The sequence below is a fragment of the Procambarus clarkii genome, chromosome 43 (assembly GCF_040958095.1).
Source record: "Procambarus clarkii isolate CNS0578487 chromosome 43, FALCON_Pclarkii_2.0, whole genome shotgun sequence".
Lineage (NCBI taxonomy): Eukaryota > Metazoa > Arthropoda > Malacostraca > Decapoda > Cambaridae > Procambarus > Procambarus clarkii.
Window position 1 is genome coordinate 37279661 of NC_091192.1, and position 17588 is coordinate 37297248.

Consider the following 17588-nt stretch of genomic DNA (forward strand, 5'->3'; position numbering starts at 1 on the left):
TCCCCTAGTTCGGTTCTGTGTTCCCCTGGGTGCTTCGGCTCCATCTTTCCAGAGGTTTTCGGCTTATCACATCCAACCTGCTGCGGTGCGGGCGGCCCTTGTGGCAAACCTCTTGCGTGACCCGGATTATGCCTCGGCAATGGATCACTCGGCTTTCAGGTTTGGGACTTCGTTCCCTTTCTGGCTCTGTTACGAGGTTCCGGAGTCGTCCTGGCTGGCGGACTGTCCTGTCTGCCTTGGAAACTTGGCACTCCTTCTGCCGTTCCCGCACGCTTGAGTGGTGGAAGGCTTCGACAGTGCTTCAGGTTTTCCTGGGGAGCGACCTTGAGCACCTCAGTGAGTGCTTGTTTGCTCCTGCCCTTTCCTGGAATGTTGGTGTCATTCAGCGCCATGCGCAGGTTCCCCTCCTTTCGGCGGTGCAGGTAGCGGAGGACTTGCGAGCTCGGGGCCTTTTGGTTGCAGCTTTGCACTTCTTTTCCTTCCTGGAGCTGTCTTCCAACTGGCTCACAGAGGATGTGGGGGCTCTTGGGGCTGTTCCTGGGTCTAGCGCCTTGGCCTCACGGCTCGCTCATCGGCTGCCTTGCTGAAGCTTTTCGCGCCGATCTTGCAAGATGCAGTGGCTCTGTTTTATGCTTTCCGGCTCGTGTGTTGGCAGACGGTGCTTGCCTCCTCTGTGGAATCCGCTTGGGCCTTGGCTCTTAGGATGTCTTCCCCTTTTTGTCCTCTCTTGTTTGAGGCTTCCGCCATTGCGCGGTATATACAGGCTGCTTCGGCTTCTTGCCATCCTATATCGAACTTGCTCGTTCTCCAGGGGTCCAGTGGTGAACTTTCCCGGAAGGGTCGTGCCAAGGCTCTGGGTTCCTCTCGTCGTGGTAGGCCACCGGTGTCGGGTTCAGGTTCGGTTCCTCCTTCAGACCCCCCTTCATCTGGTCGGTGCAGTGTTCGCTCTGTGTGAGGTTCTGGGTCTCATAAGGGGCACCGGCCCTTTCGTGGTTCGCCCCATTGATGGGGCGAGGGGGGGAAGGCTTGCGCTGTTTCACGCCTGGTCCTACGATTTGTGGGCGTTTTGGGTCGTTTCGCACGGCCTCTGGTGGCGTTGGGTGGCCCCTCCCCCTGTGGGGGGTTCGGGGCTGGCAGGGCAGGCTTCTTTCCCTGTCGGGTCGTCTTGGAGAGGGTTTGCTTGGGCGTGGTCGAAACGACGACGTCACTCAGATAGGTTTCCCGTCTGTTTCCAGTCCCGAAACGAGACTGCGCGGACTTGCGGTTCATTCTGGACGTGTGATGTCTGAACCCCTGGGTTCATTGCTCCTCCTTTCGGATGACCACGCTGTCCCAGGTTTGGCTCCTGTTGGAGCCGGGCGCTTGGATGGTGTCCCTGGACCTCCGGGACGCTTATTGGCACGTCCCAATTCATCCGGGTTTCAGGGACTGGCTCGGTTTTGTTGTGGGGCTTCATGCTTACAGCTTTCGTTGTCTCCCGTTCAGTTTGAACCTGGCACCACACGTTTTCACCCACCACACGCAGGTCGTGGTGACCCGTCTGCATCTGTTAGGTCTTCGAGTGTTGGCCTACCTCAACGACCGCCTGGTTTGGGCTCCCCGCCAGTCCGCTTGTCTGCTGGCCAGGGATCTGGTTCTTTCTCAGCTCACCGGGTTCGGGTTCTTGGTGAACTGGAGGAAGTCCCATCTGGTTCCCTCCCAGGTTCGGACCTGGCTGGGCATTGTGTGTGGGACTCTCGGACCGCTTCCTTGTCTCTTCCTCCGGAGTCTCTCCTGCAGCTGCAGTCCTGCATGTGCCTTTTTCTGGGGGGTTCCCGGGTTATCCGGCGGTTGCTCGAGGGTCTGTGCGGGAGCCTGAACTTTGCGATGCTGGTCTACCCACTGGGTTGGGTTTGGCTTCATCGGCTGTTCTGGTTCTTTTGGGGACGTCCCTTCCACCTCTCTCATGATCGCTGGGTTCGGTCCCCGGGGGCTTTGCATCAGTTGCTGCGTCGCCAGCTACCTCTTCGGGTTTTTCAGGGTTCAGTGCCTTGGCGCCTACCCGAGCCTTTGCTCGATGTGTTCACGGACTCGTTGTCTCTCGGCTGGGACTTTGTGACCAGTGCTCACCAGGTCGGCTAGGGACGGTGGGGTCTGTCCTTCCGTCGAGCCCACAGCACTATGTGGGAGCTTGCAGCAGTGTGGTTTGCTATTCGAAGGCTTCTAGTCGCCTGTGGGTCGACGATCTGGCTCCATGCGCCACCTGAGCCGTCCTGGTCTTTGGACAGAGTGTTCTCTTTTCTTTCTTCCCCTCGTTTTGTTGTGACCCCTTCGTTTCCGGATTGTTTTTCAAAGGCTCTTTTCCTGTTGGCATTGGCCTCTGGGAGTCGGGTTGGTGAGCTTCATGATCTCCTCCGGCGCAGAGGTTTCTGCTTCGGTCGGGGAGATTGGTTTATTCGTTTGCAGCCTTCTCCTTCTTTTCTGGCAAAGAATTAGACTGCTGCTTTCAGGAGGGGTCCCTGGGTTGTTGATGCCTGGTTGGTTAGGCCTGGGGGTGCATCATGTTTTATGTCCGGTTGCGGCTCTCCACCGTTATTTGTGCGCCATGGCTTCTGTGTCCATGGACATGCTTTGGGTTGATCCAGTTTCCCTTCTTCCCTCTTCGCGGGTGTGGGTCTCCCAGGTCGCTTGCAGGGTTATTAAGGCTAGCCAGCCTGCGGTCTATCCCCATGCCCATGACATCCGCAAGTTCGCGGCTCTTGCCGCTATCTTTGGCAATATGTCCTGGGCTGACATTCAGGCGCAGGGATTTTGGCGGTTGAACGGGGTCCTGGCTGGTCGTTACCTTGTAAACGTTCCTGGGGCTCAGTCGGGCCTGTGTCGCTTTGGGTCGGTGGATGCAGCCAGTTGTCTCGACTTCGGGTTGAGGAGTGAGCAGCAACTGCCTCCCGAGTAAGTCCCTATTCTTTTCCTCTGTGGGTAGTTAGCTCCGGGAAGCCATAGGGGGCTTCCCCCAGAAAACCAGCGTTGAATGTAATGAAACGCCATTTTCTGGGCGAGTCCCGGAGGCTTCCCGGCATCCCTCCCTCCCTCCAGTCTGCGTTTTTTTCGTGTGTTTTGACATCCAGCCTCAGAACTGGGGTGTGGATCACAGGCACAGTGGGACTGGAGCTACCCCTTCCCGGGAAAGGGGGGAGCTGCGCAGACAGCGGCACGACGACAACGACGTCATATTAGTTTGCTCGTTTTTGTTTTGGGAGTTCTATCCACTTGTTTGGCTTTTGGTTGCAATTTTCACCAGAATAGGGGTTTGTTTTGGGAAGCTTACCTTTCTGGGTGCCTAACCCGGTCAATGGCAGACATAGAATGCTTCCAACCACACAGGGGTTTCTATAGGCCATTGCTCCCCTTACCTCTCTAGAGGGGGCCAGGTTCTGGCTCGTGGTCCCCGGTAGGCCCATAAAAACTCCATACACATGACTGATGTCAAAGTCTGAAATTAGCATATCAGCCTAGTAAGCTCCGGAGAGCCTCTGGGACTCACCCAGAAAATGGCGTTTCATTACATTCAACGCTTTTTTTTTTTTTTAAATATTCGTCTACAATCAATTTCTGAAAATATTTTGATGAAAGTTTCACGAAGCTGAAGCCAATAAGTTGGAGATTTGTTTAACATTTTTTAGTAATTTTTACATGATTCAAATATTTTTTTCAAATTACACCCCCCTTCAATGTCACACATCATATGACGTTTTGCACAGTTTAAGGGTTAACAGTTAAAACATTTGATGAATGTTGTTGTCAAATTATGTTGGATATGGAAACAACACACATTTACTCTCTTGACTTAATTTGTCGTACATTGTTGCTGTGACTTGTAACTTTGGGCCTTATTTGTTGGGAATATTGATTTTTGTGCTAAATATATTGTCCAGTGAAATATTCTGTCCAATAATTTGTAATAATATAACTTTAATTATTAAAAAGATATGGGAATATATTAGTGAATTATGAGAGATTTAAAGCTCTCCCTCATTAAATACAGCCTCTCCCTCATTAAATACAGCCCACCCTCATTAAATACAGCCCACCCTCATTAAATACAGCCTCTCCCTCATTAAATACAGCCCACCCTCATTAAATACAGCCCACCCTCATTAAATACAGCCCTCCCTCATTAAATACAGCCCACCCTCATTAAATACAGCCCACCCTCATTAAATACAGCCCTCCCTCATTAAATACAGCCCTCCCTCATTAAATACAGCCCTCCTTCATTAAATACAGCCCTCCCTCATTAAATACAGCCCACCCTCATTAAATACAGCCCTCCCTCATTAAATACAACCCTCCCTCATTAAATACAGCCCTCCCTCATTAAATACAGCCCTCCCCTCATTAAATACAGCCATCCCTCATTAAATACAGCCCTCCCTCATTAAATACAGCCCTCCCCTCATTAAATACAGCTCTCCCCTCATTAAATACAGCCCTCCCTCATTAAATACAGCCCTCCCTCATTAAATACACCCCTCCCCTCATTAAATACAGCCATCCCTCATTAAATACAGCCCTCCCTCATTAAATACAGCCCACCCTCATTAAATACAGCCCTCCCTCATTAAATACAGCCCTCCCCCTCATTAAATATAGCCTCTCCCTCATTAAATATAGCCTCTCCCTCATTAAATACAGCCTCTCCCTCATTAAATACAGCCTCTCCCTCATTAAATACAGCCTCTCCCTCATTAAATACAGCCTCTCCCTCATTAAATACAGCCTCTCCCTCATTAAATATAGCTTCTCCCTCATTAAATATAGCCTCTCATTAAATACAGCCTCTCCCTCATTAAATATAGCCTCTCCCTCATTAAATACAGCTCTTCCCTCACTAAATACAGCCCTCCATCATTAAATACAACCCTCCCTCGTTAAATATAACCCTCATTAAATACAGCCCTCCCTCATTAAATACAGCCCACCCTCATTAAATACAGCCCTCCCTCATTAAATACAGCCCACCCTCATTAAATACAGCCCTCCCTCATTAAATACAGCCCACCCTCATTAAATACAGCCCTCCCTCATTAAATACAGCCCTCCCTCATTAAATACAGCCCTCCTTCATTAAATACAGCCCTCCCTCATTAAATACAGCCCACCCTCATTAAATACAGCCCTCCCTCATTAAATACAACCCTCCCTCATTAAATACAGCCCTCCCTCATTAAATACAGCCCTCCCCTCATTAAATACAGCCATCCCTCATTAAATACAGCCCTCCCTCATTAAATACAGCCCACCCTCATTAAATACAGCCCTCCCTCATTAAATACAGCCCTCCCCTCATTAAATACAGCCATTCCTCATTAAATACAGCCCTCCCTCATTAAATACAGCCTTCCCTCATTAAATACAGCCCTCCCCTCATTAAATACAGCCATCCCCTCATTAAATACAGCTATCCCTCATTAAATACAGCCCTCCCTCATTAAATACAGCCCTCCCTCATTAAATACAGCCCTCCCCTCATTAAATACAGCCCTCCCCTCATTAAATACAGCCCTCCCTCATTAAATACAGCCTCTCCCTCATTAAATACAGCCCTCCCTCATTAAATACAGCCCACCTTCATTAAATACAGCCCACCCTCATTAAATACAGCCCTCCCTCATTAAATACAGCCCACCCTCATTAAATACAGCCATCCCTCATTAAATACAGCCCTTACTTATTAATACAACCCTCCCTCATTAAATACAGAATGTCCCTCGTATAAAGTCACTGTACTATCATGGTGGAGGAAGACCTGTAGCACTATCACTAGTAATGGCCTGATGTATTACTTGAGGCACTGTACTGACCCGGTGTATTACTTGAGGCACTGTAATGACCCGGTGTATTACTTGAGGCACTCGTAATGACCCGGTGTATTACTTGAGGCACTGTAATGACCCGGTGTATTACTTGAGGCACTCGTAATGACCCGGTGTATTGAGGCACTCGTAATGACCCGGTGTATTGAGGCACTGGTAATGACCCGGTGTTAATGTAGTGATCCAGTTTGCCAGATAAGATGCTTGCAATGGCTCATAATTGTTACTGTTCTTGTGTGGAAATTTACAGATCAAATATGCTACTCAGAGTGAACTGGGCTTTTGTGTGACAGGCCTTAGAGTCTTTCATCCAGCAAGTGGTCGCTTGATCACCGAACTACGACCTAATACCTGCAAACAACTCTCCATCTCTGAAACACTTGAAGGTTAGTTGGTTCTCTGTGGACCCATGTATGTGAATGTATGTTCTTGGCTGTTTTGTATGTAGACGGTAGATAATGTACACGTCACCTAGTGTCAGGTTAGGCACTCCCGGGTATGCCCAGAAACTAGATGGGTGAATGTGCATATAGCCTCATCTTAGACAGGGGATGACCTCTATAAGCATAACAGGCTTCCTGAAAGTGGTATTTCTGTCCTGCACATAATGTTGCCTATGTATCTGTAAGTGTCAAATGACAGCATCCATGTTATAAATATGGTGTGAGATGTACTCACCTCGTGCTTGCGGGGGTTGAGCTTTGGCTCATTGGTCACACCTCTCGACTGTCAATCAACTGGTGTACAGATTCTTGAGGCTACTGGGCTCTATCAAATCTACATTTGAAACTGTGTATGGAGTCTTTCTCCACCACATCACTGCCTAATGCATTCCATCTGTTAACTACTCTGACACTGAAAAAATTGTTTCTAATTTCTCTGTGGCTCATTTGGGTACTAAGTTTCCACCTGTGCCCCCTTGTACGTGTTCCACCCATGCTGAAGAGTTGTCTTTGTCCTCCCTGTCAATTCCCCTGAGAATTTTGTAGGTGGTTATCATGCCTCCCCTTACTCTTCTAGCTATGAGTGATACATTTTTCTCATTGGCACAAGAAAACCACCATACTATTCATCAATTGTAGCGAAAACAATACTCCTCTGTGCACCGACAACTGTGGACTGGTGACCCCTTCACTCACACAGGATGTCACTACTACTCCCACTAGGAGTCCAAGTGGCTACTCACACGTCAAGGAACCATGCCTCAGAATTTCAATGGTAACTTATGCATTTCAGGCAACCATGCCTCAGAACATCACTGATACCTTACTGGGTGCACGGCATGCTTGTTGGTATCCTAACTAGAGTGATGCAGCACCCTACGGTACTCTACACATTCCTCACAGCTGGAGTTCACTTGCTGCTTTACACTGAAATAACAGTGATCCTATACACACACACTGCACTGCCTCACTGGTCACTTGGAATTCGCACTGCTCACCTGTACTTCTTTTTGATGATTGATGTTAACCAGGACTACACAATAATTTCACATGGATGCATAGAGGATGAAGAGGCTGCGAAGTGTAACCACCACTTGGTTCCTGAGCCCAGCCATTCAGGTAGCCACAGGTAATCCCAGATCACAAACATTTTCTGAGTTTCAACTTTGTGCAAATTTTATCTCTGAATACTTCCCCGGGAAACTCTGATCTGTCACTCCTTCGTTACTTCAGATTCTTACACCAAGGCTCTTCACACCGCATGAAATACTCTTAATTCCTCAGAGCTGACCACATAACATCCTTTCTGATAATTCAGAGCGCAGTTTCGCCCAAGGTGGCTGCCTGCACTAGTCAGGGTTCCTTCAGTGTATCGCGTGACCTTAGGACAACTCATTGGTAAATTATGCTAGCAAGCGCCCATTTATCTTGCTTTCCCTCTCAAATCTTAGCATGAATCTCTCTGCAGCAGCACCTGGCACCCAGCATGTTGAATAAATGACTAGGATTCTTCCCCTGCAGAAAGTTAAAATGTAGCAAATTAAAATTTCTGGGCTTCCTGCCTCCTTATTGACATTTTAGAAATGAAGGAGGAAGCCATTTTACGTATTTACAGGGAGGAATATGATACTAGGTGGGTAAGGCATGTACGCAGATGGCACACATAACAGTACCTCACAAATGTACACAAGGTACTGTCAAGGTAAAATGGTACCACCCAGATATATAATAAGGTATATACTGGCATGATGATGGGTACTCTCAAATGTACATAAGGCACAGTATAATACAGTACTGTAATGGAAGGTTGTGTTGAGCTATAAACTAATGGCATGTGGGTGAATACAAGGAAGTGTTTAATAAAAAGAAGTGAAAAAAGCCAGAAATATAGTTTAACATTCTCAGTTTGTATGGTAATCTATGGAATATGCAAAATGCCAAGCTTGGTAAGCTACACTGTACAGTACTGAACATAGACCACTGTATACAGTGGTCTATGTTCAAGACTCACACTTAAGGAGCCTGGGTTCAGTACTCTAGTAGAACAGGAATAGTTTGGCACATTTCCTTTCATCTGATGCATCTGTTCACCTAGCAGCAAATAGGCACCTGGGAGTTAAATAACTTGTGAATTGCATCCAATGGAAAGTATAGTACAGTCATTGGTTTAGGGGGACGCCAATAAGCCTAACATGCTTCCTAACCACTGCACTGCTCTGCATTAAAATACAACACATCCGTGGTGCACCGAAAATAAATTCTTTCAAACAAATTATTTTCTCTTCTTATGTTGTTAAAATGCAATCTCTGATCACGGAAAACTAAAAAAAATATTGTATGTCACATACTTTAGCCGCGATGGAGCTGGGAAGTTGAGCATATTATGTGCGCTGAGCGATGGAGCGCTCAAGGTCGCTAGGCCCCGCCACCCAGTGGGGCGGCAGTTGCAGCGAATATAATGTTTCACAGTTATTTTTATGTTTCTCATTCGTTTTTTCTCAGGTTTTGTGCTGTACTGTAATATTATTCAAAAGTGTGTAATTTGTGGAATTTATATAGTTCAATGTATGGAACATCACTATGCTCAAAATTATGGGGCTCATGTATGTGTCATGTATATTATATTCTACGATCAATCAGACAGTGTTTTTGCTGCTATTGCACTATATGCACACATTGTATATACCTATCTACATATGTGTTCACCATAACGAACCACTATGTTAGTATGGTGAGCCCAAAAAACAAGAGTGGGCTGCCACACTCAGCCAGCCCTCCCTCACTCCTTCAACATCTAACTTGCCAATATTACTCCTCCCACAATACTGTTTATGGTGTTATTACACTATATATACATACACATTATATATAAGTATCTACGTGCTTTATTCACCATAACTATACTAATAAGCTGGTATGGTGTCCAAACAGCATAGTGGCCACTGTGCCAAGTCATACAGCAGATGACAGCTTCATTCTATCACCTAAATGGCTCCTCCAAACATAAGCCTTTAGCTGTTATTACACTCTATACGCATGTTATATATAAGTATCTACATTTGTGTTCCCCATAGCGAACCACAAAGCTGGTATAGTGATTCCAGACAATAACATGTTGCCACACACCAGCCAGCAGTCGACGCCACCTCTCCCTCCCTCCCTCACCAACAGTACTCCTCCCACTGCGAATTCACATCGCTAATTCTCACCACAATCCTGCTATTATCAGAATCCTGGTCACTAAATCATGTAAATGAATAATTTTCCACATGTTTATTTTATAAAGGAACATGAGAAATCATTTGAAGAATATTAGATGGACGAAATAATGGCAGTGTGCTGTGGCTAGCACTGTGAACATCTTGAACAGCATTTATTCACTGATTTCTGAACATTATATACAGTCTTTATCACAGTCAGGCTCTTCTGTAATACTCTCATGGCTAAATAAAACAAGATACATATATATTTGGAAAATTTTAGGCGATGCTGTGGTCAAAAGCTGAACAGCAATGCTGTTAGCTCATGCTGCATGCACCAGCCTTGGTTGCTCACTCAGTACTGAAGCCTTCACACCCTGGAATGTTGCCCACAATTTTTTTTTAATGGCGTCTGTTTAGAAGAGCCCTGAGGAAGCTGATGTGAACCCCGTGTAGCTGTGGGAGTTTTGAATGATACGCTATACCAATAAGATCCCTGAGGCACGTTGTGCACCACCCGTCGAGAGCCTCAAGGCGCGTTGCACAGTGCAGTGGTTAAGGAAGTAAACCTAATGAAAGGTTCATCAAAAAGACTTGTAGCATAAAAAATGGGGAGTCAGGGGCGAGCGAGGTCCTTGGTAAATAAATAATTCTTTATATTTATAAGAAATATAAAAGTGACTGGAGGAAGGATACTGGTGGGTGTGGGAACGTTAAGGATGAGTATGCAGGGGTTAAGGGGCAGGGGATAAGGGGAGGGGGTTAAGGGGCAGGGGTTAATTAGAGGGGGTTATGTCACATAATGGAATTAAAAAGTAGAAGTGTATTTTGAGATGATAAAATTGTGAAGATGATTAAGAGGTATAGTGGGAGAGGAGAGCAAGATACAACATTAAACCTTAAACCACGCAAAACATACATACTTTATACGATTTGACATAGATGAAGTTTTAAAACTTGCACAAACACTTTCCAATTTTTTGTGCATAATCAACTAAGCAAATGCTCCAACTTTGTCAAGTGATCACAATGTAACTTTGAAAAACAAGAGAATCATAAATAATTTTAAATTGAATATTGAAAATTCCAAATTTTCAAATCAGAATAAAAAATATAAACTATCACCAATTGTTTATTTGGTGTTATTATTCTCTCAGAATAGCATATGATCTTTATTTTCATGAAATTAGAAAATAAGTTTTCAGTATAGTTTACTATAAAAAAATTGTCAATATGGCATTTGAAATATGCGGTAAATTTAGACCAAAAAAAATTTATAACTCCAAACATATAGTGTTTGTAAAAAAAATCCATTGTCAAGGGATTGTAGAACAGAATCGGTCAAAAACTGGAATTTTAGAAGTTGCTCAAAGTTGAAACTCTAGTTTCAGAGATAATTGAAGTTGAAGTTATCGACAATGAATAACGGTAGTTCTAATTCGTTAATTTAATTGTATATTTTAATAAACATTTTTTGGCATTCGTACCTAAATATATGAAAGTTGTAGGTCAATAGGTGTTGAAGTCAAGAAAAAAAAAATCCCCAAAAACAAAATATAGGTATAATTATTATAATTATAATGATGATTTAGGGGATATATTTAGGGTATACTTTAAGTGAAAAAGCCCTAATATGGTCCCTAATCATCAAAATAACCCAAAGAGACAAAGAAAATAGAATTTGATATCTGAGAAAAAATCAGCCCCAAAAAAATTCAAAGTTCAAAGTTCCGTGAGTTGACTGACTTATTTGTTGACAATTTCATTCTATGTTGACATAGTTAGAGACGGGTATGCACTCTCCAGGATGTAGACGTTACAACAAAATCAGATAATAAACAAAGGAGAAAGAATAACTAAAATCTTAAAAAAAAAAAATTCCCCTAAAACAAAAATATTTTTGGGACATTGATGAAAGTAGCATATATTAGCATTGGACAATGTACGTATATGATATATAACAAAATAGAGCATAATAACATAGTTACTCATTATTATTATTTGTGGTGTTATGTATTACTCAGCAATTACTCGTAGCCTGGTGGATAGCGCGCAGGACTCGTAATTCTGTGGCGTGGGTGCGATTCCCGCACGAGGCAGAAACAAATGGGCAAAGTTTCTTTCACCCTGAATGCCCCTGTTACCTAGCAGTAAATAGGTACCTGGGAGTTAGTCAGCTGTCACGGGCTGCTTCCTGGGGGTGGAGGCCTGGTCGAGGACCGGGCCGCGGGGGCACTAAAGCCCCGAAATCATCTCAAGATATAAAGGCACCAGCTGTATATCCACTTTGTGGACACTTCTTACTACAATTCTTCTTCTTCTTTGAGTGTCGGACAGGTGCTTGCATCTCTATTACTGCATTATCCCCCAGTTCCAGTTATTAGGTGTTCTCCTGATCAACAAAATGCTCTTATTTTTTAAAAATTCGTCTGAAATCAATTTCTGAAAATATTTTGATGAAAGTTTCACGACACTGAAGCCAATAAGTTGGAGATTTGTTTAACATTTTTAAGTTATTTTTACATAATTCAAATATTTTTTGCTTTCGGGCCCCCAATATGTGCAATTTAAGGGTTAAGAGACATCCTTGGAAAAGATAGATAATACTAGTACTAGTAGTATGAGTATCTACAGAGTAAAGATATTGGAAGTCATCAGATATTGATGAGGTGAATGCAAAAATAGAGAAGAGAAATGAAAAGGAATATGTGTGAAAAACTTGGTAAAAGGCCTGGCATTTGGCAGAGATGCGACTCCACTATTGTACTGGACTGTATTGTTCCCTCAAGTGTACGAGATATAATGAATAAAAGTGTGATTGATGTGGTTTGTGAAGGGTAATCTAATATGTCCAACAAGTTGGAGTGGAATCTGTTAAGAGGTATTGAATTATAATTTTAGAAATGGCCCAAATACTGCTGTTGATATTATGTTATTTTCTTGGAATGACAGAGTACATGAAGGTAGGATACATAGCCTCACAATTGTTTCATACATCCATTGCTTTAATATTTTGTTTTTATGGGTGGCTTCCTGCTCCACCCAAATGTGTGGATTGTTGTGTGGTAGTGTGTGGATTGTTGTAATGTGCTATCTGATATTAACTACATATGCCACCTGATGTTAATCTCATATGCTTCACTTTATTGGACAGGCTTGGATAAATTCTGCCAGAAGGACACCAATTTCTGCAGCAGTCTGTGCTGTGCTTTCGTCACACAGCTCATGTGCATTCATGAATGGTTCCTCAAGCAACGTAGTTACAAGATACGGTGTGGTTCCGTACTCATTTTGTATGATGCCGCTAAGCTAGAGACACCTAAAATATCAAGTAATGATTCTGTAACAGCAGCAGTAAATGGTGAACCAGGTGTGTGTGAGCTCACACCCAAAGTAAGAGTGAAGATGATAGATTTTGCCCATGTCCTTCATTCCTCTGGTGAAAGGGATGAAAACTATATATTTGGTTTGGAAAACTTAATTAAGTTTTTTAGTAATAAAGAACAGTAAAGCTAACTGATACATTGCAGTTAGTGTAATTTATTGTACTCTTCAAAGGCTTAGTAGTTGGATGGGCATAGATAAAGTGTAGTGTGCAATAGAGCCTTGGCTGGTTACATCTAATAATACAGCAATTTATTTTACAGTACATACGTATCTGTAAATATTAATCCATTGGTTTACTATATTTGTAAATAACGTGGTATTTAAAGCTACAGTAATATTTACCTTAAACAGTTTAATTGCATATGTTATTAAGTAATGAGACCTGTTGGTTAAGGTAATTGTAGCACTCTGGGAAATTGGAAAGTCAAGTATCATAATTCATTTAAAAACAAAATTCACAATGGGACTGCCAAGATTAGGCCGAGGCATTTTGACAAGTTTCGCAAGTGTGAGGATGGTTGATATTTCAATCTGTTCTCTTACAAATTATGTCTGAATTTGCCCGCTTGCCCATATGGCCGAAAATGGATGTAATTTGAAAATGAAAAAAAAAAATTAAAATAAATTTTGAACTTTTTTCCAAAACAGTTAAGGGTTCTCTGGTAGGTTAGGAGGGTAGGAAATTCTCCTAAAGTTTCAAAACGTCATGAAAAACGTTAATTGAAAGCTTCCTCTCCTAACCTTACCAAATAAGCCAGACAACTCAAACAGAAAACGGGACAGTACATCACTTTCGAAAACCGATTTCATTTCAAATTACGTCCGTTTTTGGCCATGGCGCGCATTCGAGCGAAAAGAAACTTTATTTTTAAGAGGACGGGTTGGATATTTGCCGTATGTGAGCGATCTGGTAGAATTACAAACTGTGATACTCTTAATTCATCTACTAATATAGTTTGCTCATGATCAGGGACATTTTTAGGAAGATAACTTATAGTATTAAACTGGCCAGTAATACACAATCATGTACCCTGTATTATGAAAAATATTATTTATATTTTAGCTTCTCACATTTCACGCGTTGCCCCCATTATAGTATTGTATAGTTCCCTCAACTCGAGGAATATCGGGCACAGCAGCGCCTTAGTCCTTAACGTACACGCTGGAGTTCTGTGGATCAGGTTCTTCCACCATTTCAAAACATTTCATTGTCATTCACTGAATCATCAGTTTAATATATTTTGAAAATGTAAATATTGTACACTTTGTATCACAAATGTACTTAAGCCTCATTTGGGATGAAAGTGGCAATTTCACTCAACTTATTAACCTAAATTGCTTTGCAAGTTACCAATATGATAATCAGATTATTTGTACTCTTATACTATGTATGTTTACGAGGTCAAGTGACTGCTCTTTCAACCATTATTAGTTCAATGGAATGGGTTTCTTTTAAATGTAAATATTCTAAGATGATAAAGGGTTCCTGTATGGAATCATGGAACCATTATTCCATGTATGGAATTGGCTTTTTGTAGAGGACAGTTCCATTTCTACAGTAGCCTGCTACCTACATCATCATTAACTTTTCTTAAAAGCTTCTCTCAGTACAAAATTTGTATTTTTCAAGATCTCGACACACATTTTAAAAACATTAGTTCGGAAAAGTTGTTTACATTACAAGAGAAAATTGTAAAGTATTACCAGTAGTTTTAAACTTGTGTACTTGTACCACATGGTCAGTTATTTATAGAATTTAAGCTAAAGTTGCACAGATTTTAGTGCTATTGTGATTTGTTCTGTTTTGAGTGTGTCCTGCAACTTTAGTAAGGATTGCGGTATGTAAGTAGTATCAGAGTTTAGACTTGTAATACTTTTAATAAATTTTAATATAAGATAACATTAATCTGGTCTTGCTTTCTTTTGTCAGCTGGGAAAGATTACCTTTTTTTTTTTTTTTTTTTAACAAATTTTTGTATCCTCCAACTCACCTCAGAGAGGACGATAACAAACTTGAACTGTGCCAATAACAATACAATATTTTGACCAATACTTAATAATGGTGTTTGATATTAGAACTTTTAAGAAATAACAATAATGCTAATGATCTTAGGATTTGTAAATTATACCTGGCTTATACCTGGACTGGGTTCTGCGAGTTCTATCCCTCAACCCTAGTCTGGGGCAAGGCTCGACTTGTGGCAACTTGATCCAACCGTCTGTTGCTTAGAGCACAGATCCACTACAACCCGGTTGGTCTAGCACTTCTTGCAAGAAGACTACTTTTGTTCTGGAAATATTTATGCTTGCTGGGAGAGTATTGAATAGCCATGGACCTCCGATGTTCATAAAGTGTTCTCTGATTACACTTATCACATCTCTACTCCTCACTGGTTCTATGCTGCATTTCTTGCCATATCATTTGCTCCCGTGTAAATTAGTAACACATTTCTAGTAAATCATAGCACAACTATTCCTGCAGAATCCACTAAATGGAAGTATTAAATGAACTCCCCAGCAGTGATTACCAATTCATAACTCTCAGAACAAAAAAAAAAAAAAAAAAAAAAAAAAAAGCATCGAATGTAATGAAACGCTGATTTTTGGGTAAGCCCCAGTAGCTTCCTGCACCTGTCTATGCTGAGATGATACCATCTACTAGGTCACATCAGCCGTGGAGTTCTATGGACCTACAGGAGATCAATGGTAGAACCTGGTCCCCTCAATGAGGCACAGGGAACGGTAACATTGATTTTCACTACCTAACCAGGAAAGGTAACCAGAAAAATCGAGTCTAAACAAACAACTGATGGCTTCAAAAGAAAAATTATACCTGGCTTATACCTAGAAACCGACACCTCAAACACGCCTGCAGAACTCCACTGACTATTTAAACAGTCAAAAGTCTCGCAACCATTGGGAGCATGTTCGCTCCACCACCTCCACTCATTTGGTAAATGGAGGGGAAGATGCCTTACTATCAGCTGGCATCTAAGCCCAGTTCTAGATGTAGACAACCAACTGACGACCTAGAAAGGCAGGAGATCAGGAAGTCACCGGGGATCACCCAGAAATTCAAGTGTCATTACAATCAACGCTGATTTTCTGGGGGAAGCCCATTGTAGATCCCTGAAATTAACTACCCACATTGAAAGAAAATGAATGGGAACTCACAAGGGAGGAGGAATTGCTCCAGGAATCATGATGAACATGAGATTCCCATCTGAGAGAGAGAGAACCCAAGGCCATACTAGGAGGCCGAGGCCCAGGAACATTGACTAGGTACCAGATCTCTGTTGGACTTCCAAAACCCATGCACCCAACTATTAGAACATGTTCGCAAAGACTGCTGAAAGACCAGCATATTTCCTAACATACGCACAAGGGTAGACTGTAGGCTGGCTAGGATTAATAACACTGCAGATGACCTAAGAAAGACGAGTCTTAGAACAGGGAGCCAAGTTAATAAAGAGAATCAACTCTCAAGGTATCCAAAGAGGCAGAATTAGTGGAATGAAGGTAGCAGTGGAGAGCCTCCACTAGACACAGTACATGATGCACCCCCAGCCGAACCAACCAAGCATCAAAGGACCCCACTGGAAGCCAACTGACTCCTTCAAAAGAAAAGGAGCTGGCTGCAGATGAACAGGCCCCCTCCTTACTACTACTACTTCTTGTCTTCCTTGTGCATCGGACAGGTGATTGCATCTCTCTATCACTGATTGCCAGTAAATTGGATGTGTTATAGTTATTATCAGTACAGGTTGCTGCCCGTCGCACATGCATTTATTTAAAAAATCATAAAAAATCCATTTCTTAACATATTGGGATGAAATTTTCTCGATGCTGATGCCAAATAACAGGAGATTTGTTTAAAATTTTCACTATATTTAATATTTTGAAAAGTCTCCACATGCACCAGGCCCCTTAAGGAAACAATCATTGACAAAAAGGGACACCATAAACTGAGAGGAAGGAACAAAGAAACGCAAGCTAAACCTAAAGGATCAGAGGAAGGGCAAATCACTCCTGAAGGGGAAGGAAGAGGTGCAGAGGAAGCCAAGGTAGACTTCACCAACCCCTCCAATTCTGGGTCCCTAAACACCAACTGGGCAGTTCTGGGGCATCCAACTGAGCACACAACAATAATAGCAATATGAATACATAAAGTGGTAGCTGCCTGATAAGCCCTAACCTCATCAGGAGGGTCAGGAAAAAAAAGTCACATGGGGAGAGCAACTTCTACGGACTCGAGGTCGAAGGTCTCACGAACCCAATGGGCAGCATGGTGGAGGCAGATCGAATGATCATTGCCCCATGGCACGGACGACAAACAACCTCACTCGCATGAAGCGAGAGTAGGTTTGGGGGAAATATCCATAGGATGACCAAACCCAAATGGGATTTCCAGGGCCTGAAGAGTAAACCAAGTATGACATTCAGGTACTGGAATAACTACGCCCTGACCCTAGAATAAGACTACACAGTCTGGTTCAACCAGACTGTGTAGGCTGGTTGAAGGCCAACCTCTGTGCGCTGAGAGAAGCACATGAAACCCCAGTGCATCCCACCAGCCGAAGTTGTTCCCAACCCAAGTTGGAAGTTCCCAAGACCCTTGATTCTCCTGAGCAAGGGCCACCACAAGCGAGGAAGGGAGGAAGCATCTCCCGAACACTTCAGGAAGATAATCCTGGCAATGCAAG

At 43.0% G+C, this 17588-nt stretch overlaps 1 protein-coding gene across 13 annotated transcripts in view; it reads left to right on the forward strand.

The window, feature by feature from the left end:
* The window catches only part of LOC123755794 (Inositol phosphate kinase 2), a 61591-nt gene extending 46800 nt beyond the window's left edge, over window positions 1–14791 (forward strand). For 12 of the 13 annotated variants that reach the window (XM_069300282.1, XM_069300285.1, XM_069300283.1 and 9 more), the window contains 2 exons: window positions 6106–6241; window positions 12653–14791. In XM_069300282.1, coding sequence (XP_069156383.1) covers window positions 6106–6241; window positions 12653–13008 — 492 coding nt within the window. In that variant the 3' untranslated portion in view covers window positions 13009–14791. Of the gene's footprint in view, window positions 1–6105; window positions 6242–7091; window positions 7348–12652 lie in introns of those variants that run through there. The other variant, XM_069300288.1, reaches the window with a different exon arrangement.
* Window positions 14792–17588: the final 2797 nt, after the last annotated feature.